General features: G+C 41.2%; 1 protein-coding gene across 10 annotated transcripts in view; it reads right to left on the reverse strand.

The window, feature by feature from the left end:
• Positions 1 to 27,567, reverse strand: part of ICA69 (islet cell autoantigen 1-like protein) — a 117,425-nt gene that overhangs the window by 67,441 nt on the left and 22,417 nt on the right. For all 10 annotated transcript variants that reach the window (XR_005110334.2, XR_012888109.1, XM_037426613.2 and 7 more), the window contains 3 exons: positions 18,047 to 18,245; positions 5,150 to 5,374; positions 2,465 to 2,550 (listed from right to left, as the gene is read on the reverse strand). Coding sequence is in view for 8 of the 10 variants with exons in the window: in XM_037426613.2 (XP_037282510.2) it covers positions 2,465 to 2,550; positions 5,150 to 5,374; positions 18,047 to 18,245 (510 nt within the window). In the remaining 2 variants the exon portion in view is untranslated. The remainder of the gene's footprint in view (positions 1 to 2,464; positions 2,551 to 5,149; positions 5,375 to 18,046; positions 18,246 to 27,567) is intronic.

Genomic DNA, 27,567 nt, shown 5'->3' on the forward strand with positions numbered 1-27,567 from the left:
CAGCTGCCTCGAGCCGTTGCTGCAGCTTCGATTACAAGTCTCGTGCCTCCGTTAGGGTGGTACGCAAGAACCCTTGCCTTTTTGAACAATGATTGACACCCACATTCAGAATAATCAGTGGCCAAAAATCATTATTATTAATGAATTATTCTGAAAAATAATAATGGATTACCAAGTAGCCCAATCCCACACTTTACTTTGCTATCACATTTGGATACACCTCCACTGCATATCATTAACTTGACAAAGCCAATATATGCCAAGTTGCTTGTGAAAGTCTGCAAGATTTTTTGGGGGGGAGGGGGGGTCTGGGTTTTCTCTTATTTTCAGCCTGCAGTAACTTTTCCTGAACAAGATGCAGCCGAAGATCTTCGTTTACGCTACTCGCGTCCACAAGCCTCAGGCACACAAAAAGAAACGACACAGCTATGTTTAGTGGTAAAAATTACCTTCCTTTGTCATGCACTTTCATAACAAAAGTGGTGCATCAGAATTTGCTGCATTTCACTGTGAACAGATACAATGCACACAGGTGCTATGCAAAACAACACAAATTGACCACACGTGCTCAGGTACCATTGTGGGATGACGATGACAGCGCATCTGACTCCTCTGATGGGAGTGCTAGTGCCGCATATGTGGTTTCAGTTTCATGTGATTATAATGCACAATCTTTGTTCCTGTTTTTCACTTTCATTTGGCTTTTTTTTTCGCCCCCTTCCCTTTAATTTTCCCCTCTAGAAAAGCTTTTGGGTTCTTGTGTTCTCCACTGTACTCCTGCTGGGGAACTGAAGAACGCGAGGAGAATACAAAGGGATAAACGCTTTTTGATTTTTTTGCAGCTAAAGCTGGCCCTTTCTGAGGGAGATACCAGCTTTATGCACTGACCTTTCTTTCCTACTTACCTCACTTTCTCTCTCCACATAGCAATTTACTTTCGACTTGTTTTGAGTCATTGCGTGAGGAGGTCTTTTTTTTTTCATTTTGCTTTCTTTTGTTCCCCTGAATGCCTTCATCAAGGCTCTAATGTTTGCTGCGCAGAATTCCCGACGTTGTCGATAGCTGTGAGAGTTCGTCTTAACAGAAGAGGCGTGTTTACGTGGTTCAACTTAAGTAGGTTTTTTTTGCATTGAGTCTATAGGAAACCAAAGAAATATTCCCGAGTTGTTCGTCTCAACAGAGTTCGTCTTAAAGTGTCTAAATCACCAACATCACTTAACAAATACACATTGTATGCCCTATTTGTAAGTGAAAACATGGAAGGACGGCCACCGATCGCTGCTCAATCCGAGAGTAAATGTACTAACTTAAGATCTTAATTTTAGCAGCGCACTGGGGGACTAAGAAGAAATAATGTACACAACACGGGCGCTGACTCACAACTAAACTTTATCAAGAAGAAACATGCAAATACGAAGGTAAAAAAAACTGAACAAAAACTGATAATCTTTGTGATCAACATGTGCAGGTGGCGCTTAGGTGTCAGAATTCCGCATCACTTAGTGTGATAAAAAGTAGATAACACTAATGCGTTTTTCTCCTTTTGTTCGAATGTATAACGCTTCAATGACTTCTCTTGCTATCTGCTATTTATGATGTAATTTATCCACAACTAGTATCTCGTATATCTCAAACATGATACAATTTTAAAGCATCTCTTCGGAGCCCTGCTGATAATCAACGTTTTGTAAATTTTAAATTAGTCAATACATCAATATATTGTGGTTTTCAAGACTTCTAAATTTACAAATGTAGTAGCTGTGCTAACCTTAAAGGTTTTGTACCAACACGTTGGATAAAGAGACATGAAAGAGAAACGTTAGATCACTGATAATTTATTCTTAGAGAAGAGAGACCAAAGTTCAATGTTCCACTTTTTCAAAATTTTCACCAAACCTCAACAACAGCACGTTGGTAAGATATCATGAATTTCAAAGCATAATTTGTGTTTTTTAACCATGCTCGCTGAATAAAAGTCTTCAAAGCTTAAATTCTTTGGTTTCTTTGGAATGCAATGTATTAAATCTTTACTGCTAAGGAACCCTACAGATCTAAGCATACATCAATATACTTTTCTAACATTAAGTATGTACTGAAAATGTTTGCCTTGTATACAATGCTTTTACTACTAATTCTTTCGAAGAAAACGCATGCACTGATGACTTTTTATGCACTGCTCATGCATGGCCTTCCAAAAGAAAACTGACAGTATTATTAAATGAAATGATAAAAACTTGTGGTGTCACAGTGACCTAGTACAGGCACTGGAAAAACAATGTATGTGTACGTGTGTGCGTGTGTGGAATTTCATGGGGCAATCCCCATGTAACACCACACACGCAAGCATTGTAAACATTCATTCCAAATTTCTATAACCCAGCCAAAGTAAAAGTAGCCTCAATGACATTTACGCAGACACGTATGTCATTCCCTCTCTGGCAAATATAATTATTGATTATCCTACCTGTCTTTGTCGCCATCTTCTTTACTGGCCTTTTCTTCACCATTGCCCATTTTTTCAGCCAGTTTTCTACTTGGCTCTTGGAGTTCCTGTGGTGTGTGATACCACCATCATTACCACACAGTTATACACTACACAAAAGCCTTTAGTATCCATCAATAACCTAATTTATCAGGCTAGATGTTTTTAATAACCCAGGAAAAAGTAAAATATGAACTCATTTATACAAATATTTAAAAAACGGCCTAATATCTGGAGGAAGAGGAAGAGGGAAGCTTGCAATAAAAAAATCCGTAAGCAGAGGTTGTGCCAGAGCTGACGTTTTGACAAGCAGACTTGTTATTCTCAAAGCTAGAACAGAACTGATATTTTTAACACTAGCGTGTCTGCGTTTGGTACCCTCCCTCTCCTCCATTCTAATGAAGGAGGAGAGGGCAACTGTGGATGACGCCTATTTAACACCTGTTCCCTCTTCACTCCCACAATTCGTCATGGCACCCCCCTCTCCCACAGTCCTGTATCCACAGTTGCCCTCTCCTTGCTACACTTTTATACAAGACACCAGTTTACTGTGGCAAAAGTGGCTTAAAAAGAATTCTACATATGACAGAACAGTCCTGAAATGTTTGTAACCACCGTCACTTTTCTTTACTATCACAGTACTGCACGTCTGAATTGGATTACAGAATGATGTCCAAACTGCATGTGGCCAACACGGCCTCTTTTTTTTTTTTGCTAAATTTGCACAATCGAGAAAATTTTAAGGCTGGTCAGCCATTTTGGTGCAGTCTGGCACAGTTTCAAGAAATTTCACTGTTACAGCTCAGCTTGGCACGAAAATAAGGAATAGTATCAAATTGGTGCAATTGGCACAGATATTGCCCACCTGTCACAAATACATCAGTATCGGTACCTTCTCCAAGTGAAAAACAAAAAAGCTGCCAGCGCGATCGGTCACTTCTTCCACTCCTCGCTGAGCAATTTATCACAATCAGTACACTTTATGCAACTTTTTTTCCCAACCCTGTGGAAAGTATGCATGTATTCCTTCATGTACAATTCTTTTTCTTTTTTTATTCTTGCAACTTCTGTTTGTATTTTGGTGGTAGTTTAAACACACAGTCAATTTGATGATTTCATGACGCTTTCAGGGTGGCTTCAAAATTTTAATAATATTCATACTTAGCTACTCCAAAATCTGCCTTTATACCACTAACCACGGATCAAATTTCAAATATGACAAAATCAGAAAAAAATATATATTTATATATTTTCCTCAGATTTATCATGGTCCACATTGAAGAGGGTAGGCTATATTATACAGTTGCCGACTGATTTTCCGGTCCTGACAGGGATCGCAAAATAGTCCAAAAAGTCGTACAGTCGGAAAAAATGGTCACGCCGAGAAAATAAAGTTGATGTGGTTCAGAAAAGCCTAAAAACAGTAATGCCATGCTGCATGCTGTTCTTGGGGACGAGCAAATTTGGTTCTATTTGGGCTACGGTAACATAATTGGCAAGCGCATTGGCAATTACTGTCGCCTACTGTTGCGGGCGGCAAAGTTGGTGGTTTCGTCACGAAATCAAGCAAACAATACTTGGTGTCGGTAGCAAAAAGATACATGCAACGTCTTGCCTGTTTGGTGAGCCTCCAGCATTTCGCCACCATCAAAACGCTACCATTGTGGCCATGATCCAACCCACATGTTCTGGGTCAGTACATAGTCGGGCACCGTTACCACGCGTTACCACGAAGTGCCAATAAGCAATCGCGAATAGCAGCGAGCATCAGAAAACACCTATGTACCACTTGCGAGCATGTGATGCACACGACGGCTCTAACACACTTTGCACACCATTAACACGGCCACGTGCCCAATGACGAAGAGAAAAACAAACGCCTAGAAAATAAAAACAACCTACCGACGTATTGATGATAATGATAGGGTTTAGTCCAGAAAATCGAAACTTTGGAACATAAAATTGTCCGAAAAATCGCGGTTGCGAGTGCAATGGGAACCTTGACGATGCATTTGTGAAGTCTGAGATATTCAGCAAGTCCGAATTTTCGGAGTTCGAAAAATCTGTTGGCGACTGTATGTCTCGTGGTGGACAATGTAAACATGTCCTACTGCTGTCTATCACCTGTCTCACTTGGCAAGAGCTGATTGATGATTGATTGATATGTGGGGTTTGACGTCCCAAAGCCACCATATGATTATGAGAGACGTCGTAGTGGAGGGCTCCAGAAATTTCGACCACCTGGGGTTCTTTAACGTGCACCCAAATCTAAACACATAGGCCTACAACATTTCCGCCTATACCGGAAATGCAGCCGCCGCCGACGGGATTCAATCCCGCGACCTGCGGATCAGCAGCCAAATACCTTAGCCACTAGACCACCGTGGTGGGACACTTGGCAAGAGCTGGTCAACTCCAATTCTATCTGCCTTGTCTCTTGACATCACACCTTCTATTTTCATTCTATTTCTCATAGTATAAGCTGTGGCTTCTCAGAATTTTGTAAGCTTGAGCTTTTAATGAGCACTGGTCGAAAATGCACAATGCAGAATATTAAAGACCATAGTAAGCTGCTAATGATTTTAAAGCACACCCAGCTAACTGGTAATAAAAAAAAAGATACCCCTTCTACCTCAAGTGCTGAATGTTCCCCCAACTTGTACACACCTTGACTACGATAAAGTCGTAATGCTGGTACCCTTTGAAGCTCTCCGCTACATTGCTCATAGTGGAGGAGGTCTTTTCCCAGAAAGAGAGTAGTGCATTCTGGTAGGCGGCCAGCACGTGAGAAAACATGTTGCAGCGTGAAGCTGCAAGCAGGTCGACCTTCTGTAGTGTGTCCAGTTTAAGCTTCTCAAACTGAATCTTGGTGCGCTTCACATGCCCTTGCACCTGCACAGTCCAAGCCACATTCATGAAATACTATTAGAGCACATGAATGAAGCACCTATTACACGCAGCCTGTAAACAAAGACACTCGTCACAAGCGCACCAACAGAAGTGGCACCCGTCTACATAGACTGCCATCCCAGGTGCGTGTAAAAAAATTAAATATTAGATTCATCTAATGCAAGTTGACAGTAAAATTTTCCCCTTGAGCACTTTAAGAAAAGGCAAGGATATTTGCTGAAGAAAGACTTAAACTGCGCAAAAAAGCCAGAGCACCCAGGAAGACACAAAGACACAGCACTCTACTCAACTGATGCATTGCTTCGAATGCAAGACCTTTCTATTGCACTCATCAAAACAATGGAAAAGTGATTACACGGAATAATGCAATGACAATGCCAGGTCACAAGAAGTTGCCGTAAAGGACAATAAAAAAAAAGATGATAGTGGAGTCTAAACACTGAAGCACGCGCATCAAGGCTGAGATGGCTCAAACTTAATTGGGGACAGTTTTTTGAGCAGCAAAATGTAGATTTTAGAGCAGGAAAACCTCAATTTGGATCAGTTAGCAGAGTTTATTGTGATCTCAGGAGTTTGAAAAAAAATTTGTAGTAACTTGACAAGACAAGTACATATTTTCATTGGGTTACAGAATAGACATAACAAAAAAAACCCTAGAAGAAGGTTTTTTTTTTTTAAGAGATTATCACCACTTATAAACGACACTACCAATATAGATACCAAGTGACCTATCTAGTTCATAATGAACACATAAAATAATACATAAAAAAGGTTCTGGAAACTGAGTACACCTGAAACATTTGAAAAAAAAATAAGCATCACATTTCTATAACAAATGCAGTACACTTAGCAGTAGGCCTTTGTTTAAAACTCAGTTATGTGATTTAGCAGATTACTGTTTTAACTGTTTCTAGTAAGTCAGTGTCACTTTTGTCAGGAGAACATCACAATAAGCGCCTTTAGCTATCAGCTCAACAGTGCAGTTGGTGTTATGTAGTATACTGCCCATTCTGAGCAAGTGACAACAAAAGCGGACTGTACCACCATTCACTGCCATCAAGTGCGGGACCACTGTCAGGAGCGCAGTGCAGTTGTCAAGACACTCCACCATGCTGACTATCACGTCATACGAGCACACAATGAGTAGCGCTGTTGTAAGCATATTGTACGCTTTTATTAGAGGACAACACAAATGTGCTTCATATTAGTTCACTGCTACCTTCTCATGCAGTACAGGTAGAGCCTAGGGGACACGGCGTGTGCAGGAAGCTAGATGATGCCGCATTGACGCAACAAGGTAATCGCCCACAGCAAACGTGCGCATAGGTGACCACACGCAGTAGCGTTGTCACGAAAACCAAAGCAACTAGGGGGACATGCTTTGCAACCTTCGAGTCAACTGCACTACGAATGGCATGCAGTAGTTTTTTCTAAATGGTAGCGCATAGTACCAGAACATACAGGCCAGCAAGTACACATAGGACACCCAGAGCACAGAAGAACATTTGTGCAGGGTCATGCATATTTACAACCGCCCAGCGGTGGTTATGATGGCACCATTGCAGCTTTCATTGGATAGGTGCACTAGAAGAAACATGCTAGAGTGTAATCCTGTGTTGTGCGGACGTTTTATTTTCTTGGTATTCCTGGCTCCGCTTGGAAAACTATGCAGTTAACTAAGCCTTTTTTTCCCCACTGAGGCTAACATGGGCATCAAGATACTTGCTTTTCAGGTTGTTTCGGAGCAATTTTTGTGATTTTTATGCTTTTGAAGCATCTTCGCAGAGGAAAACAGAATTGTATCAAGAACGCACAATATATGCAGTCTTCTCATCCCTTGATCGTGATATCGTATGAAGCAAATGTAAAAAGAATTGCTAATATTGTCACGGGGTCGTGACGTGAACAAAAGAAGCAGACTCCACCTCGAAGAAGAAACTGTTTATTCGAACCGAACTTGTGGCCACGCAAAAGGTAAGTAAGACACTGGCACTGATAGCAGTGAACAGAGCGCCGGCCGTCGATCAATTGACAAGCGGCGAAGTGTGTCGGCATTTATACACTTGCCATTGAACATTCTAGCGTTATCGCTCACGGTGACGTAGGTTCCAGAATAATCTGAAAGATTCACGAAGTGGGCGTAGCCTTAACAAAACGACCTATTACAGCCTCGAAGCTTCTCTAACACCGTAGGCACAGTTTGCGCTGAAGAGTATGCAATGGGGCCATAACAAAACTTGAGGAAAGGAACGTGGCAATATGAATCCTAAAACCAATGAAGGATAAGATAAAACTGATCAAGCTATGGGAGTAGAGTAGCACGAGTACAAAGATAAGAAGATATGGTCAACAAACTGCTATTGAAAAGGCATGCATTCAGATAATGAACTTCATTTATGGGGAGAGAAAGGGAGGGCCTGCTGACACAACTATCACCAAGGTTCTTAATTTTTGCTGTCTCTAAAATTTTGCAAAAAAGTTGCATACCTGTCTATGGCAGTGCACCCCTTGAAAATGCAGGAAGTAGCCAGAATCAAGGCAGTTAATCACCAGATGACTGCATGCAGCCGTTCACAGGTTCTAATGGCACTTTTTGAGATGAACATATCCTCTCAGTTTGAGAAATCAAATTCGAAATGTCTTGTAGCAGCGCCTTGGCACTTTTATAGCCTTTAAGATTAAGATTTAGGACCAGTAAAAAACTTCAAACACCAAAGCTACTTTTTTATAGCTACTGTTTCTGCTTTTCATGGCTATGGTACAAAACAGAAGGAACAATACGAACTGAGGAAGTTACAGCAGCTTTCTCTACCAGGGTTTCAAATGACTGCTTATTGGTCATCCTAAGCAGTACATGGCTTTTCTATACAGCATCACACAGCTTCTAGTTCATGGCAGCAACCAACGACTAAACCGCTGCTTCATCACCTTAATGTTGTCAGCAACAAAAGCTATTTAATAAAGCTCATTCTTGAAACCACTTTAGAGGGTCCTGCGGTCATGCACGTAGCTTGCACCCTTGTTCCCATTTTGTCCAGCAACTTTAAAATGTGGTGAAAATAACAAGAGAAGATGAAGCAAGCTAAAATTATTTACACATGATGCTTTTACCCTTAGAAGGTTTTCACCATACATGTACAGAACATGGACCAAAGGGCTTTTCCCACACATGTACAGCATTGCGTTGCCTGTATCTTCAAAATGCGTGCCTTTTTCTATCATTTCTTTTGCCTGAAATATTATGCTGCCACACTGTGGGAATACAGGAAATTCTTCCGATAAACCGATGTCTCTCAGTAGTATGTATGTATGTATGTATGTATGCATTTATGTATGTATGTATGTATGTATGTATGTATGTATGTATGTATGTATGTATGTATGTATGTATGTATGTATGTATGTATGTATGTATGTATGTATGTATGTATGTATGTATGTATGCATGTACGTACGTACGTACGTACGTATGTATTTATGTATGTATGTATGTATGTATGTATGTATGCATGTATGTATACACACACACATCAAATTGTAATGTTAATATGGAGAAAGAAAAGTGGGTGAAAAGATAACTTGCCGAGGGCAGGAACCAAACCTGCGACCTTAACATTACAATTCGGTTTATTAACATCGCCGATACTTTCCTTGGCATTATTGTCTGTTGGATCTCATTAATAATGCATCAAACATGGAAAAAAGAGCCCTCAAGTATACACTTTTTTCCTTATTCATTAACGAGGGTCTTGTACTGGCAGACTTAGTGCCTTTAGGTTGGATACGAGGGACTATCGGTCAGTTGCCCACTCGTAACAAGTTCACGTGCTACGTGACGCCAAACAGGCTCAAAAGAGTGTGCCACACTCGCCGCCATGGCTACTGGTGGCGCTGACTGACACTCCCACGTTTAATTCACATATAAACCCTATAAAGTGACTGGTGGGATCGCTACCGCGGTAGCTCAGTGGTAGAGCATCGAACACGTCATTCGAAGGTAGCAGGTTTGGATCCTGCCCCCGGCAAGTTATCTTTTCACCCACTTTTCTTCATATTTACATTACAATTTAGTCTAATATCTTCCCCTATACTTTACTTGGCATTATTGTCTGTTAGATCTCATTAATATTGTGTACAAACACGGAAAAACGAGCCCTTAGGGATACACTTCTTATTATAAATATATATATATATATATATATATATATATATATATATATATATATATATATATATGAAAACTAACAGACATTAATGCCAAGGAATGTATAGGGGAAGTTATTAGACCAAATGCGATGTAAATAAGAAGAAAGAAAAGTGGGTGAAAAAATAACCAGCCGTGAGCAGGATTCGAACCGACGACCTTCGAATAACGTGTTCGATGCTCTAACCACTGAGCTATCACAGCGGCCTTCCCTCCACCCACTTTTTGGGGGTTTTATATGTGAATTTAGAAGTGGGAGTGTCAGTCAGCGCCCTCTGTAGCTAAGAGGCGAGTGTGAAACACCTTTTTATGCATATGTGTGGCGTCACATACCACGTGAACTTATTACAAGCGGGCAGCTCGTAATAAGTTCACGTAACCTGCTCACGACTGGTTGTTTTTTCCCCCACTTTTCTTTCTTCTTATTTACATCGCATTTGTTCTAATAACTTTCCCTATACATTCCTTGGCATTATTGTCTGTCAGATCTCATTAATATTGTGTCAAAACACGGAAAAATGAGACCTCAGGTATACACCTCTTTCCTCTCTCTCTCTCTCTCTCTCTCTCTCTATATATATATATATATATATATATATATACACACACACACACACACACCCGCTGACGAGTGCGGTAGCTCTTTTTCCCCACACCAAACCGCCAGAGCCATGCGGTGCCCTCTGGTCGGGAACAATACGTTAGTGGAAGAAAGGATACGCAGACTGCGGACATCCTAAACGTGAATGTCAGAAAAAAAAGAAAAAGAAAGAAAAAATGGAAAGGGAGAAAGGGGGAGAAAAGGGAGAGAAAGAGAGGGGGAAGGGGAAAGAGAGTGCAAGGGGGCGGTCGGGGGAGTCCACCTCATATTCTCATTGCTTTTTTTTTTCGTTCCTTTTTTTCTTTCTTTTCTTCTTTCTTTTTATCTCTCTCTCTCTCATTTGAGATTGTATAAAGCTGAGCACCAACAAACTGTACCCTCAATCTTGATGAAGGCCAGACTCTGGATGAAACGTCGAAATAAACCATGTTTTGACTGCTCACGGAGGATCTACTTGACTACTTGCAACAACCCTATGGCCACTCCACCACCACCCCTGCATATATATATATATATATATAGTGTGCCACGCTCGCCGCCATGGCTATAGATGGTGCTGACTGACACTCCAACGTTTAAATTCACCTATATACCTAATAAAGTGGCTGGGAGGTTAGCCCCCTTGGTAGCTCAGTGGTGGAGAATCGAATGCATTATTCGAAGGTCGCAGGTTTGGTTCCTGCCCACGGCAAGTTATCTTTTCACCCACTTTTTTTTTCTTCACATTTACATCACAATTCAGTCTAATAACTTCCCCTATACTTTCCTTGGCATTATTGTTTGTTAGATCTCATTAGTAATGTGTGAAAACATGTAAAAAGGAGCCCTTAAGTACACACTTCTTTCCCTTATATATATATATATATATATATTTATATATAGCTTCCTAAACCAGCGCGCCGACAATTCCTTCCGCATTCTGAGCATGTTCACAGGCGACTCGTTCAAAAGAGCACAGACTCAAAAATTTTTACACCTTACGCGGGTATTTTTTTTTTTTTACAGTAAATAGCTTAGATCGACTAGATCGACTCATGACAGCTGGAAACTTCTTTGCACAAATACACGACAGTTATTTATTTAGAGACGTTTTTAGAGCACCCAGTCTCAGGGTTGGTTTCAAAGAGCACTGAGCGAGGCAGGAGTAGTTCCGGGGGCAAAGTAAACACAGCTGGCCAGGTGACCACGAAAACCTGTGACGTGGGTGCCGTGCGCAAGGCCATGTGTGACGGGCGCCGCACTGACAGCCAGCCCACGTGAAGAAAGCGCACTAGCTTAAAGGCAAGGTGCGCACCAGCAACCAGTCAACATAAACTCATGACAAAGGTTTGTTTACCGTGCTCCTGTATTGATGTGTGAATTGCGATGGGCTCTGCATTTCACTCAGCCACACTGTGCGCACTTTAAAATTGGTTTTAAACATTTTCTAGGCTATATAGATTTGCCCTTGATATCTCGTAAATGATGTTTATGTCTTCACATTATTCTATCTCATTCATTATCTTGCCTTCGAACTTTGGGTCAGTACTCCTTTGAAACGCGAACCTTCTTCGAACATTTCTCTAGATTGGAATATGCAGCCACGCTTCAGGAATACGTGGGATTATTTCATGCACCAATGTCTCTTCATTGTACTTTTTTTCTTCGCTTCAAAAAGCAGCGTGCTGGCTATTGCATGCTTGTTTAAGCACGTGCACGGTGTGACTGGTTTAAAACGCCTGCCTTTTTCTATCATTTCTCTTGCTTGGACTGCCACTTTGGCAATTCGTGGAAAAAATTTTTTTTTTCATTTGCCGATGTCTCCCCATTGTGGGTTTTTTTTTTCTTCTTTTTTTCCTTTCGAAGTGGTGCGGCGGCTTCCGCTTGCACATTCCGAAAGCACACACATGCTGTGGCTGGTTCTGGTTTCGTCGTACGAATAATTATCGCTTTGCGCCTACAATGCTGATGGCTGTCTGGTGTCAAATCTCTCAAATAAAGGGTGACCACTTGTGACTATATCATTTATTGCTCCCCAGAGGGTGATTACATCTGTTTTCGAGCGACGCTAAATTACACAAAGAGCGCCGCTGCGGCTGAGCTTCTTGTTTTGGGGTCTCGGAAGAAGTAACTCTGACTTGTTGGCAATAACATGAAGATTTATTGAAGCTTTGTCCTTCATTTTGCTTTCCGGATGGGCACACAACCACACTGTTTTCTTCAGTGCGTTCACTTACGCAGTTCATTCACGCTACGGAAGTGAGAGCCAGTTGCTCGGCTGCTTCTGAGCGAAGCGGCAATTCTTCCGATGCACCGTATCAGAATCTGATTGATTGGATGTCGTTTCGTCAGATGAGAATTTACTTACTTGTTCAGACTCCAATGATGATGAAGGAGCGACACCTCGAAACCATGCGCGCGAGACCGGATTGAATCAAAGGTGGCTATTTCCGAGAGTTTAGTGTTAAAGCAAAAATATTTCTTGTGTAAGTGATGGAAGTAACTTTTTACTTTTTGGAGCATACTTTGGAGCAGCCATAAGTGTTTCTGGAGCAGAAAGAAAATGCTAGTTTAGGGCAGCTATTGGTGTTTTAGGACCAGATGCTAAATTTGACAGGTTGTCAAACAATGAAGGGGTCAAACAATGACAGGTTGTCAAAAATGTGCTGTGAAATGAGCTACAATTTAAAACACAAGTATTCGTGGCAAAAATTTAATCAAACCGGGAAAACCAAGTGCCACATTTTAAAAGTAACCACAGTCCCATACAACTGTTGCCAAATAAGCAGCGGATATTTAGTATGAGATGAAAGCAATCCTCCCCATTTTAACATTTAACCACACTAGCCTGCATACCTAGCTGAGAAAAAAAAAAACAGCCAAATGAGCTATATGCTTAATATGCCAGTTCCTGCCGCACAAATGAGATCAGAGCCGATACTGCTGCACACTAGTAGCACACTGTGATGATAGCACACAAATTCTTTACAGTTTCCTTAGAACCTACGAGTTGGTCCAACAGTAAAATTTCGGCATTCTCATTCTCTAAGTGTCACTTTGGAGCAGGTTTGCAGCAATTACTAACAACAATTACTGTTTGGCGCAGCATGGAGCAGCACTTCGATCACTGTGACAAGAAAAGTGCCTTGACACACTTATTTTTGTATGTCTGTTAGCAATAGCGTATAAGTATTTTCTTTAGGATTTTTCGTGATGATACTACAAACAAACTATGTGCGTAGCAAAAGCTTTTTTTGTCACTTTACGGTCACGCAAAGAATTTTTAAAATTTTTTCCCAAAATAGAATTATCTGAAAAATTTATTTCAGCAATAAAAAATTGCACATTTTTCGGACTGCATTTCACAGGAAAAAATTCAACCCTCAAAGAGCTCAATACAACGTCCAATTTGGCATACAAGGTCAGGCATGTAGGCAAGCTATTAGTAACCTTTGTATCTAAATTTCGCTAATTAAGTAATTAATACTAACAGAAATATTCACTGGTCTGTGACAAGCAATCACTACAAAAACACCATTCTTTCCATCATCATATTTCTTGGCCTTTTTTTATTTAGCTTGGCCTCACTTAGCTGGGACATACTGCATAATCAAAAGATAGGAAGACTATTATTGACAGCCTTTCATATCTAATTTTTAAACTGAAACACAAATAAAATAGCATGGACTATTCTTATTCTATTCATATTAGAAATTTCAACTATTCACAAGTTTATACCTAGTGGTCTCTTATAATAGAATATATGATGTGTGCAAATGAACAGATCGTACTTCAAGCTTTTATGGCACTTAAAGGGCCACTAAAGAGCAAAAAGACTTTTTTTGGAGTAGTAAAGTACAATGTCACCATCCCAAAAGCACCGCTCTTACAGTGACACGGCGCTCAGTAAGCAAGAAAACGGGTAGAGATGTGGGTAGACACACCTTGCAATTCCCGCACAAAGAACCGTGAGGTCATAGATTTTGAAGGCATGTACTGGGTTTTACGTAGCTTCTAATTGATCAAAATGACATTATTCATGTGTGGGTACCACAGACCTAGCATACAAAATTTCAGAAAATTTTATCAAGCCAATGTTGTGATAATGCAAAAATGTATTTTGAAATTTGTTACATCACCCTTAGAGATTTTGGTGTAAAATTTAAGAATGACACTTCAACCTTGTTTTTCTCTACCAATCATGAAATTATGACAGTTAAACTTAGGGCATTAGAGTTCTCTGAGTGCAGTTTATCAACCTAAACCAAGTCATTGTTTCTCTTCAGTGTCCCTTTAGGATGCCAAAAAAGCTGGAATCTATTCAGTCAGAAGCAGCTCAATGAGATTGAGTAGACGAGCACACGAGCGCGACCTGCTGTGTACAGGTCACACTATGTTTTTGCATAGTAGCAGGGGTGAGATTGCTGATACGGAATTGGAAGCAGTTTTTGGAGCAGCAAAAATTCAATTTTGGAGCAGGCAAACCTTGTTTTGGAGCAGTTAGCGGCATTAATTATGTTGTCCTAGGAGCTTGAAAAAACTAAATTTTAGCAACTTGGGGCACAAGTGCATATTTTAATTGGTTTATAATACACATAACACTGGAACAGACTTTGAAGAAAGCTTTTGAACAGATTATCGCCAAGCATGAACTACACTAACTTTTCACATAGCACGTTGCAATGTTAATCAAATCATCGCTGTTAGACTTGTAATTTCACCCCTTGCAAAACACCCCTGATGGGGGCCTCAAGGACATAAAACTGAACATGAGTTATCTAGGCCTTATAACAAACATGTGAAATAGTACTGTAAAAAGAAGGTTTTCAAAACTATTTTCACCAGAAACATTTAAAAAGAAAAACATATCACACTCATAAAGAATTCAAAAAAATTAATGACATCTTCCCAAAGCAAATCCTGATGGGATGCGAAGCAGCAGTGTTGTGCGCGGACGTGATCGGCAATTTTCACTCGCGCCTCATCGGTGTCATTGGTCTTCCACTGCCAACACTTGCATTCCGTTTCCCTGGCTCACGCCTCATCGGTTTTGCAGGCACGACGTGACCATTCGCAAATGCAATCGGCTACCCTCGCAACTCCGGCGATGACTGGGTTAGGACAAATCGCTTCGGTACATGTTTCAGCGGGCAAAGGAGCGTCGCTTTCCGGCGTCCTCTCAATCGCAGATAAATGAGCCAAAAGAGTGTTCACTCGATGTGTGTTTGAACATTGCAAGCAGTGGAGAAAGTGAAGCGAGAGAGAGGTGACACACGGCGAGCGTGCGGCAGGCGAGGGAGAGAGTGACGTCACCGCGCACTGCGAGAAAAAGCATGACCTTCTTGACACTGCCCCAACACCTGCGACAAGGGAAGTGCAGTGCGACGCGTTGGCATGGAGACACAGACAAACAGCTTTAAACAGGCTAGTAAAAGAGCTGCATCACATCTAAAAAAGTTGTGATTATAAAAAACTGTAGTTATGTAACACTGCGCCTTCACTTTTAAAAAAGTGCTATGATAGCGTAAAGTGTACTGCAAGCTTTAAACAGATAACAAAAGCACACTGCATCGCCGTTCGCGGCAACCTCGTGTGGGAGCACTTCTAATACTCTTGTTACACAGGCAGTCTAAACTGCGGTTACGCTAGCCACGGTTACGTTAACCGTAGTTCACTGATGTTACGCAGCACACGAAACTGCGGTTATGCCACAAACCGAGCTTAGCAACCTTGGTTAGGGGGATAACCCAGAAAATGACTGCGCCCACCACCAATGAGTGCATGCCGCGAGTGCGCGTGGCGTTTTTCTGTCACGAGAAACAAGGTATGCGTTTCTAGCTCCATAGTAGCTGTGTAACATCAGCGAACCACGGTTGGCGCTAACTGCGGTTCAACGCGGTTAACCGTGGTTGGCACTATCCGCGCTTAGCTTGCCTGTGTAACATGGGTATAAGAGTGCGGCACGGGAGCCAAGAAACCTCGACGCACAGACTATTTCGTAAAGCACATGTGTGTGGCACTAAGTGATAAGCGAATGGTACTAATAACGCCTCTTGACGTACGACCACGCTTTATTATACTGTTATTCTTGGCCTGTTTTATTTATTTGATTTAATAGCGTAGGCCATCACTGTTGTAGTAGACGAACTCCCAATGCCGCTCCACCACTAGCGCACCGCACTGCGCAGGTAACCGACGTGTCCATGCGATCGAAATGCTGAACGCATAAAGGCTGGTGTAGTTGCAAGAAAAAGGATGTATGCCAGTCACACTCTGGAACAGCCGCCGACCGAAAACCAGTTGACCGTAAAGCTAAGCCTAAAAGCTCGTGTAGCCCAGAGCCGATAAGCAGCGATACTTACCGCACTCTTTCGAGTTTCGATTACAAAACGAAGTAATGGCAAATTACCGACTGTGCCACGTGATCCCCGACGCGTCATGAGTCATGAATAAAGCACCAAGGTGCCCGTTAAAACTGGTTTGAACACGCGTTCTGTCACCATGAGTTCGCAAATAACCAAGTGGGTGTCTCGCTAACTGCAGACACCGATGTGCAGATTTGGAGTGTGATGGCTTTTTAAAATGCAAAATGCAATGAAAAAAAAAATGCTCGTCTAAATAGAGCAGGTTTCAAGCATTCAGTCACTCACGGAATCCAGTTTGACAACCCACATGCCAGAGCATCCAGGAGATGAGTCGCATGCAGGGGGATGGATGACTCCACATTTACGCAACAAGATACCCGCCCACTGCAAACGCACGCGTGTAGGTGACCGCACGCAGCAGCGTCGACTTAAAAACCACAACAACCAGACAAATGCGCTATAGGCACAACAAAGAATCTTAGAGTCAAAATCCAGCTACACATGCCACTCGGTTACGGTGGCTAACTCGGTGGTTTTCGCGAAGCGAAAGTGGCGCGAGAACACACAGCTTAGCTAGCAGAAGCAGCTCACTTGGATGCGTGGCAGCATATATTTGCGGGGTCATGCATATTTACCACAGTGCAGAGGAGATTAAGATGGCACCAGAAAGGTTTAAAGTAAAAAATACGCTTGCAGGCATCTTATCTTCTTAGTATTTTGGCGTTGCTAGAAAAATCCTGTAAACTCACCCTGTTTTCCCCACTGAAGCTGAGGTTGGCATGAAAATGCTTGCTTTTGAGGCTGTGTTGGAGCAGTTCAGCGCAATTTATATAGAGAGAAGCTTGGCACAGGAAAATGGAAACGTACAAAAAATGTGCAATATGCGCAGCTGTCTCACCCCTGATGGTAGGCATCATCTACTAGATCCCACTGATGTGTGGGAAGGCTTACGTTGCTCAGACTGGCAGGTATGCTAACGACCACCTGCGTGAGCATCGAAATATTGTGCACAATGTGATGCAGACACACCCAGGCATCCATTGTCGAGACTGCGGTGCAGCCCCCTCTTCAATCAGTGCGTTCTAGTGGCAAGGCATAGATTCCAGCTAACCCGCGAGATTATAGAAGCAGAAAAGATACACAAACTAGGCGACAATTGGGTAAGCACGTTATCTCTTGCACTGTCACGGTTTGAGCGTGATTACCTGGCCAGGCTGTAGGACAATCGTGAACACATGTTGTGAATTGACTGTTGATGCATTGATTAGGCTTGTCTTTATCCTTATCTGTACGTATATATTTTGCCATTCTGCAAAATAAACATCAATCGGAAGTCAGCGGTCTTTTTTTTTTTCTACTCTGTCTCATTTTTTTTATTTGAATTACTGTGAAACACGTCATCAGTTTCTTTTGTTTGTTCTTTTATATGTGGGCATCGTTTCTGTGGTACTAATTAATCTATCAACAGTTAGTAAATGTAAAGCATTAAAGCATGACCAACTCACTTTTCGGAACTTTTCCAACTGTTTGTATGTGTCAGGATCCAGCTGTTGCGAGATGTCTTTCATCCAAAGCAGAGCCCCCCGATAGTCAGTCCTGGATCGCTCCATCTTCTCAACTGTAGCCAGAGTGTCGGCAATAGCACGAAATTGATAGGTTTCCACTTCCTGATAAAGGCGCACCAGAGGCACACGTAGAGTCAGCCTGCACAAACAGTACAACCACTAGGACACCATAGAGAGTCATGCAGAAAAATGAGCTATCACGGTAGCACAAAGATGCATAACACTAGGATCGCTTCTTGAGTCACCAAAATGAAACAGCTGAAAAACCTTATCATTTATCTTAAGGGTTAATATAGCCTCAATTGATTGCAAATTTTGTACCAGATAATGGCACTTCAACATAAAATTTTAAAAAGGAATTAAGCAGGCCTTGTTATTTTTGAAAAATTGAATTGCTGCACAAACTTGAAGGAAAACAAGGGAGACAGGAAAGAGCGCAGACTACCAACTGTTTATTGTCGTTTCTTGAAGCCAATGTGTACGCATGCTACGCTGCGCTTCCACGATGCGCACAAAACCAAAGATGCCACAAACAAAGCCGACCCAAAACAAATAAAATCAAAATTGACTGCCACCACAATGACAAAAAGTGAAAAAATGGCAAAATGCAAAAGTGAGACCCACCACAATCTAAACGCATCGTGTGCGCATCGTGGAAGCGCAGCGTAGCATGCGTATATCATCATCATCATCAGCCTGACTACGTCCACTGCAGGACAAAAGCCTCTCCCATTTTCCGCCAGTTAACCCAGTCCTGTGCTTGCTGCTGCCAATTTATACCCGCAAACTTCTTAATCTCATCTGCCCACCTAACCTTCTGTCTCCCCCTGACCCGCTTCCCTTCTCTGGGAATCCAGTTAGTTACCCTTAATGACCAGCGGTTATCCTGTCTACGCGCTACATGCCCGGCCCATGTCCATTTCCTCTTCTTTATTTCAACTATAATATCCTTAACCCCCGTTTGTCCCCTAATCCACTCTGCTCTCTTCTTGTCTCTTAAGGTTACACCTACCATTTTTCATTCCATTGCTCGCTGCGTCGTCCTCAATTTAAGCTGAACCCTCTTTGTAAGCCTCCAGGTTCCTGCCTTACACCTTTCTTGATTGGTATTCTGTTGCTTGCTTTATGAAGCACTATGGTAGCAGTTGATCCCCTGTAGATTTCTTCCAGAATGTTTATATATACTTCATCTACGCCCTGATTCCGCAGTGTCTGCATAACGGCTGATATTTCTACTGAATCAAATGCCTTCTCGTAATCTATGAAGGCTATGTATAGTGGTTGGTTATACTCTGAGCATTTCTCTATTACCTGATTGATAGTTTGAATGTGGTCAATTGTTGAGTAGCCTGTTCGAAATCCTGCTTGTTCCTTTGGTTGATTGAATTCTAATGTTTTCTTTACTCTGTTAGCAATTACCTTTGTAAATAGCTTGTATACTACAGAGAGCAAGCTGATCGGCCTGTAATTCTTCAAGTCCTTGTCATCTCCTTTCTTATGTATTAAGATGATGTTAGCGTTCTTCATGCGTATATATTGGCTTCAAAAAACGACAATAAACAGTTGGTAGTCTGCGCTCTTTCCTGTCTCCCTTGTTTTCCTTCAAGTTTGTGCAGCAATTCAATTTTTCAAGTGTGAACCAACTAGTCTGCAAAAAAGTATTGTTATTTTTATTATTCTTGAAATTTTTCTATTTCAAGTTCTAAGACATCTTTTTTTTTTCTTTTTTTTTTTCAGGACACTCAATTATACAAATTCTACAGCAGAAAAGCCATAGATGGCACATATAGCCATTAGTGCCTGATCAGACAGATGTATTGGCAAATTCCAGCAAAACAGTTTTCAATCATACGCTTAGAATGCAACCATTATAAGCAGCCACATCTTGGCAGCCTAGAAATTTGCTGCTTCAATTTAAGGAAGTTTTTTTAGAGAACTCGTCAACCAGCTTGTACTTAGCAAATTAAACTCTATGACCAGTTCATGAACACCAACAACAGTTACTGTTTCAGAAGAGGGAAAAGATAGAATAAATAAATAAATAACATTGAAAACAATGCACCAGAAGTGGCATCCATTCCAAACAAATGCTTTCTTAAGCGTTCACCATATAAACCTATTTTTCACTTTTATCATCTGGCTGCTTACGTACAAGGCCATGGGCATATTCTTAACTAGTCTTAAAAGGGCCCTGCGACACAAATCAAGCATGTTGCTTTCAATGTTTTTCTTTGAGCTGTGGAATTCAGCGATATCATTGCATGAGTAGCAACGCCTAAAATAAAGCTGTTATAATTTGTTTCTATGGCGAAACCATAGTGTTATTGAAGAGTGACACACGGCAGCTATTTTTGTGATCGGAAGTGACGCTTCTCCACGTGGGAGTGACGACATAGGCTGTGCGTCTCGACTCGACTTATTCAACGCAACAATTCTCATATAATATTCATATGGTCCCAAATTGCCTTATTATTATGCACTAAAAATTATACAAGCACAATTTATACTTTACTAGATACAAAAAGATTTGTGTTTGAACATGAACATGTGAAAACATTTGCAAAACGATACTAGGAGCGCTGCACAAAGGCCACTGCGAAGTCAAGATGTCTGATATGTTTTTGTTAGAGGCACACGATGATTGGATGCGGCTTTTGACTTCAGTGAGAGAGGGAACAGTTTTTTCATTACCAATTTCGACAATTCTTTTTGCATGCATCCCAGCATTCAGCACTACATTTGCTCCAGTGCTACAGAATGCAGAAGGAAAAACGTCACAGGGTCCATTTAAGGGGGGACAACCCCACTTAAGTGAACCAATGTTCCATACAATGGTAGTAGAAGAGTTTAATTGACCCTTTGTAGTATGTCTGCCTCTTCAGACTTACCAAGATTTTGCTCAAAGTATGACTGATGTTTGTGCCCCCCCCCCCCTCAAATACAGACTTTCAGTAAACGGAAATCTGGTAAATGGAACTGCTGGGGAGCTATTCTTGCAGTGACCAATTGCAGGGTGTCTACAATTTGATTTTTCTCCCTGACTTTTCCAGGTTTTCCATGATTATTAAAAGCAAATTCCATCACTGTCACGTCTGCTTGGAAACCTCTGTGCACTGTAAACACACCATCAAGTCGCACAAAAAACATCAGATGCTTATATAAAATAGCTAAACATATTTACCGCATGTGCTTCGAATGTTCTAAGCTTGTGCAGTAAATGTGAAAAAATATCTATATCTGGCCAAAAACAAAACCTCTGAGCCAGACAGTTGGCTGTTTGATGTCCGGAAGAACCAGGAAGAAAACCCGTAAGTTAATAAAATAATTACAAATGAAACTTTGAAAAAACCTGTGATAGTCCAACAATGCAGTCAAAGCTGCTAGAAAACTTATTTTAAAGGTCCCTTCAAGTTACGTTTAAAGAGTTCACTGCATGTGACTTTATAACAAAGCCTAACATTTCTTTATGATGTCCTGCTAAAACTGTTGCATAGACTAGTTAATACGCCATGTTTATTTCAATATAAGGCAGTCACAATTACATAGCAAAGGTACCAGTTGGGGCATGTAAGAAGAATAAAGTGGGGCATACAAACAATCAAGATGAAAACAAATAATTCAGACTCGCCAAGGATAGCTTAACGTTCAATAGTTGAATACACATAAGTCTGAAAAACAAATGGAGCCAATAGCAGTAGCATGGTTTTTCAATACTTTTGTTCTAGTCATGAAACTCCAACCGAGGTTTCATACAAAGACCAATGTCGATGCCAGAGGTGCCATTATGAGTAGAAGGTGGCCAATCTGCCGTGTTCGGAAGGTCAGCCCCCATTCACATGGGCGTTTCCCAAGAAAAAAAATTCTAAATATTTCACTTGATTTTCTTTAGCTGTGTTTACCAACTGAATATGGCAGTGATGAGTGTTGACAAATTAATGTACCATGTGAGTTGTTTACCAGCTGAAGTAATTAATCATCATCAATGGTTTGTCTAAGGTATAGCAATTTCACTTGTGCTCACACCTACACCTACCTCTGTTTCTTGACCCCAACCTATTTTTTTGTTTAAGTTGAGCTCCAATTGTGCATTACACCATAAGTAAAGCTGACTCACAAAATATAGTGACACTAAAGAGAAACAGCGACTTACTTGCTTTAGATTGACAAACTGCACTCTGAGAACTCTAATGCCATATGTTTTACTATCATAAGTTTATTATTAGTAGAGACAACATAAACTTGAAGTTTCAGTTTTAAATTTTCCGCTGAAACCTCCGTGACGTCAAAAATTTCAAAATGTAGTATTTTCCATATTTTCATGACATTGGCTCAATGATATTCTCTAAAACTTCGTATCCTGGGTCTATGGCATCGACAGATTACAATGTACTTTATTTTTATCGATTAGAAGCTACGGTAGCTGCCTTTGGAAACTATGACGTTACAGGGTTTGGTGCAGAAATTTCAAGGTGGTGTCTCCACCCATATTTTCTTTTCACACGTTTTCTCGCTTTCCAAGCATCGTGTCGTGGTAACAATGATGTTTTTAGAATTGTAAAATTGTACTTTATTAATGCGAAAAGTTGTGTTGGGCTCGACCGCATGCTGGCAGTCTGCAGCACTCATTCTCCTGCTAATCACCCCCTTATTCCGGGGCATCACAAAGCTACCAATGAGAATTTAGCCTGCAGGACCAGCCAGTTTGAACATTAAAGGGAGCGAGAACTGCACAAAACATGAGATGACTGCACAGATGGAAAGATTGTTCCTTATAGTGACTCAAACCGACCCTGTTTTTCTCGTGAGAAGTGAAGTTATATTCTTATTTCTTCATTAAAAAAATCACGAAAAATGGCCTGTGGCACCACCTGGTGGCAAAAACTTCTGAAACTTCTATGTACCCGGTTACATGACCGTAGATTAGTGTACGCGGTCAACGATTTTCCTGTTATTATTGAAATATTGTTCACTTCTTTATAGTAAAAAATATTACTTCATAAAAATGTTTATATAGGCATGCATTAGTAGTACACATTAAAGTGGCACTGCCTTCGCATGACTTAATGATTCCATGCTCGACAGCACGTCTTGACTAACTTTTCTGCATGCACACTGAACCATGCATACAGTTTCCAGACCACTAATTGATTGATATGTGGGGTTTAACGTCCAAAAACCACCATATGATTATGAGAGACGCGGTAGTGGAGGGCTCCGGAAATTTTGACCGCCTGGGGTTCTTTAACGTGCACCCAAATCTGAGCACACAGGCCTACAACATTTCCGCCTCCATCGGAAATGCAGCCGCCGCGGCCGAGATTCGAACCCGCGACGTGCGGGTCAGCAGCCGAGTACCTTAGCCACTAGACCACCGCGGCGGGGCTTCCAGACCACTAAGGTTTTGAAGCGACGTGTTTTTTTTTTACTTACACTTTGTCTCAGAAATGACGTACTGCTACTTGGCATGGCCGCACATATGCACTGTGACAGTTTCGGTGACTTGGCTTGGCTCGTGTGTCAAGAAAATAACGACGACGTGACAAGCCATCCACGACACAGGCGCATCAACCTTGGGTGCAGGCGTATGCAACGCGATACAAATTGATTGATTGATATGCGGGGTTTAACATTCCAAAACCACCATATGATTATGAGGCGCCGCAGTGGAGGGCTCCAGAAATTTTGACCACCTGGGGTTCTTTAACGAGCACCCAAATCTAAGGACACCGACCTGCAGCATTTTTGCCTCCATCGAAAATGTAGCCACCGCAGCCGGGATTCGATCCCGTGACCTGCTGGTCAACAACAGAGTACTTTTCATCATCATAATTATCATCATCATAAACTTGTACGCACTCTCACCATCCCCTTCAGCTTCTGCTACAGTTCCACAACACATGTGCCAATTTGTTCAGCATAGAATACAAAAACTATGATAAGCGAGACTGTTGCATGACTAAAAATAGTGTAAAAACTAGCCACGAGACTGAAATCTTATAACATCGCATAACAACTCACGTGACTTGAAATCAAGTAACATAATGTAATAACTAGTCAAGCAACCAAAAATTAATCAATATATAATATCTAGTCATGTGACTTAATCATGTGACATTTAGTCATGTGACTAAAATCACACATTTCAGAGTATTGTAGCAAGTCATATGACATGTTCCTGCCTCAAACCCCGTAACAGCTAGTCATGTGACCTGTTCCAGCCAAAAACCACACACAACCACAATATCATGTAAAAGGTAATCATGTGAAATGTCTACCAAGTCTAGCCATACTTAGTACTACTAGCTCTCAGGCCACTTTTCTTTTTGACATTTGCATTACAATTACACTCAAACTGATTATAACAAAGTTGCACCTTACACAAAAATAAGTTCGTTATATCTGAAAGCTTGTTATAAAGGTTTATTCCTAACACTGTATCTACTGCAAGACTAGTTTTCATTTACTTTATTATAACCAATATTTCGTTATGTCCGAGTTTGTTATATCGAGGTTTGAGTGTACTACAAACATCATCCCCTATACTTTCCTTGGCATCGTTGTCGGTTAGTTCTCATTAATATTGTGCCTAGAAAAAACTTATTTCCAGCAAAATGTTGGCATTACTAGCGTTCGCTAGATCAAACACTAGCTCTACTGATGATTTCAGCCTTGCAACATCAGTGTAAGCTACACAGTTTTTTTTTTTGTCTTCATTCACATTTAGAGTCACAACGGCTATTGGTTCAAGGGCGGACTCGAATAACATGTCTGGTAACAAAATGTCTGTCGCGTGTGTGAACATACTTCAATGAAACCGAAGCCACAAGTTCAATTCCCAGCCACTGCAGCCACACCTCCACAGGGGGCGAACCTCAGGTAGTCAAAATAAACCCGCACTGTGGCATTTCTCAGAATCATACAATTATTATCATCATTAATTCCATTTAAACAGACCTCTGGCAGTACCCCATCTCGAGATAGTTCTCTCCCCCTTGCAGAGCAATTCGACATCGGCTGATAAAGCAGAATACGACCTTTTCATCGACGCAGTTATACCCACTTGCAGTTATACTTGTGTGCAGCCTTGCACACAAGTGTTAAGCATTTTCTGTTATGGCAATCTTGCATGCAAGCTTGGGGGTCTTGATAATTCTTAACTAAACACATAAAGTGCAAAAGAAATGAGGAGAAGAAAGACTCGCATAGAAAGACCAGCACTGTGTGTACATCAGTCTTTCTTGTCCCCCCTTATTTCGTGCTGCATTTGTTTTGCTATGGCAAATGAAAAACATTAATTTCACCACATGCAGAGACACTCTGAGGTGACTCAAATACAAGCACGCGCACCAAAAAGAACCTTCCACAGCATCTAGAATGCTTATAGTGTTACCTTCTAGCTACGCAACGCTGTGGCATGGCAACTGCTGGTGGTATATGTTACATGGGAGTTTTATGAGCAATGGAAAGGTGTCAAAGGACCCTGTTAGTAGTAAGTGGTTGTTTTTATTTGAAGAAATACTATTTAAAAATAAGGCAGGAAAACTTTTTTTAAGGAAATGATGATGGAAAATTTCACAGCTGGGATAGCCTGTAGCAGTGGTTCTCAAATGAGGGTACCCGGACCCTAGAGGGTTCACGAAGCCATTTTTATGATCCGCGAAACCTTCAACCGCATTTTTCTTTAAGTGTGACTGTGCCACGTATTGATGAACTGTCCAAAATGAAGTGATGTGGCATGTTTGTTTGATATTTTTTGCAGCAATTAAAGGTAGGCTTGAGCAAATATTCGAATGATTTAAATATTCAAATGAATCGTAGAGTATTCAAATTTAATTTGAATTTAAAATATTTAAAATTTTGAAGTATTTGCAATGAACAAGTGTATATTTATCCACATGTAACGGCATGCAAAGATAGTTTTGCTGCAGTGTCGGAATGCTAAGCCGTGAAAGCACCCAACCAGGGGAAATCCGCTTTGCCACGAAGTCCCCCTGCAAATTTAGAGGGGCCCTGCAACACTTCTTGAGCATAGTCAGAAAACACTTCCAATCGATAGTCGAGGCTTCTGAGAACACGCGAGCCAAATATAGTGCAGCACGCGTCCTGCGATTCACAGTAAATTCTCAAAGCTAGTTGAAAATTGCTCTCTTCTCTCGGCAAATGACATCACAAGCTCAAAAATGACTCATCACAGCTACTGCATCAGCCATGGGCTGATTTGAACCTGGTGCCCTCGGTAGTCACTGGAGCCGCAGCGGGATGCTGCCACATGTCCATGCATGCGGGCCCGATCACGCTGAAAAGCAGTGTCTAAGAAAAAATAAAAAAGAGGTGCTCAAGGTCACGAGGTGCCTGTGACGTATTTTCTTTCGCCGTACCATTCCTCTCTGCTTATCTTCCAGCTATTTTGTCGGGACGAAAAGAGAGAATTAAATTGCAGTGCGAGACTGATTTTCGGAACTCCATCACTCATACTGGACTGATTTTACCAATTTCGCGGTGGTAAATTTGCGAGGCAACAAGCCTGTTTACTGGCTCCATGGCTACTTGAAAAAGTGTTGCAGGGCCCCTTTAAATGAACATGTTACCCTCAAATCAATTCATCATTTTATTAAGCTTAAAAGCTTTTTATGACAGCTTAAACGCTCGATGTAAGATAAAATTTAAAATGTTACCTATTTTACGGGCTATCACTTGCATCCTAACCAAACTCATATCCCGCTACTACACAAAATTATTTCAACTTTCTGTGAACGAAAAAAAAAAAAACAAAAAGACATTTGCATAGAGGACTTATTTCAATATAAAAATATATTGTGCTGGTTATAGTTAGGTCATGATAAATATGCCCATTTTTCTTTGTATGTCATATGCACTATTCAAATTCAAATTTTTTGTATGTCATATGCACTATTCAATTCAATTCGAAATTATTCGACCAAAATCACTATTCGCTTTGAACCTAAAATTCACTATTCGCACAAGCCTCATACAAGGCACCTGTTTCACACTCCAGTTGTGTTAATTTACCTACGTACCCCCCCCCTTCAGCTGTAAAGGGTCCCCCATCACTTCCACCAGTCCACAAGGGGTCCCCGACACATCCATGGCTGAGGACCACTGGCCTGCAGGATTGATTCCTGTGAACATGCACATATAATCTACCAAATCTCACGGTTGAATAGAGCTTGGACGGTAATTTATATGAATTTCAAAACTCATATGCCCAATCCAGTGCTATACAGCACTCCGTGCTTCACGACATTGACATAAATCTAAAGAGAGCTGAAGGTGACACCGACTTTCACACCGTCACCACAGCAGTTGATCTGTAACCTTGTGCAAGGAATGGTAATGTCATAGTCACCACTGCCCTTTTTTTTTGGTTGCTTCTTGCACATCTGTGCTCACGATGAGCATTTCGAAAATGTGAAAGCCTCAGGAAAATCATTACCAACAGA

The sequence above is a fragment of the Rhipicephalus microplus genome, chromosome X (genome assembly GCF_043290135.1).
Source record: "Rhipicephalus microplus isolate Deutch F79 chromosome X, USDA_Rmic, whole genome shotgun sequence".
Taxonomy (NCBI): Eukaryota; Metazoa; Arthropoda; class Arachnida; order Ixodida; family Ixodidae; genus Rhipicephalus; species Rhipicephalus microplus.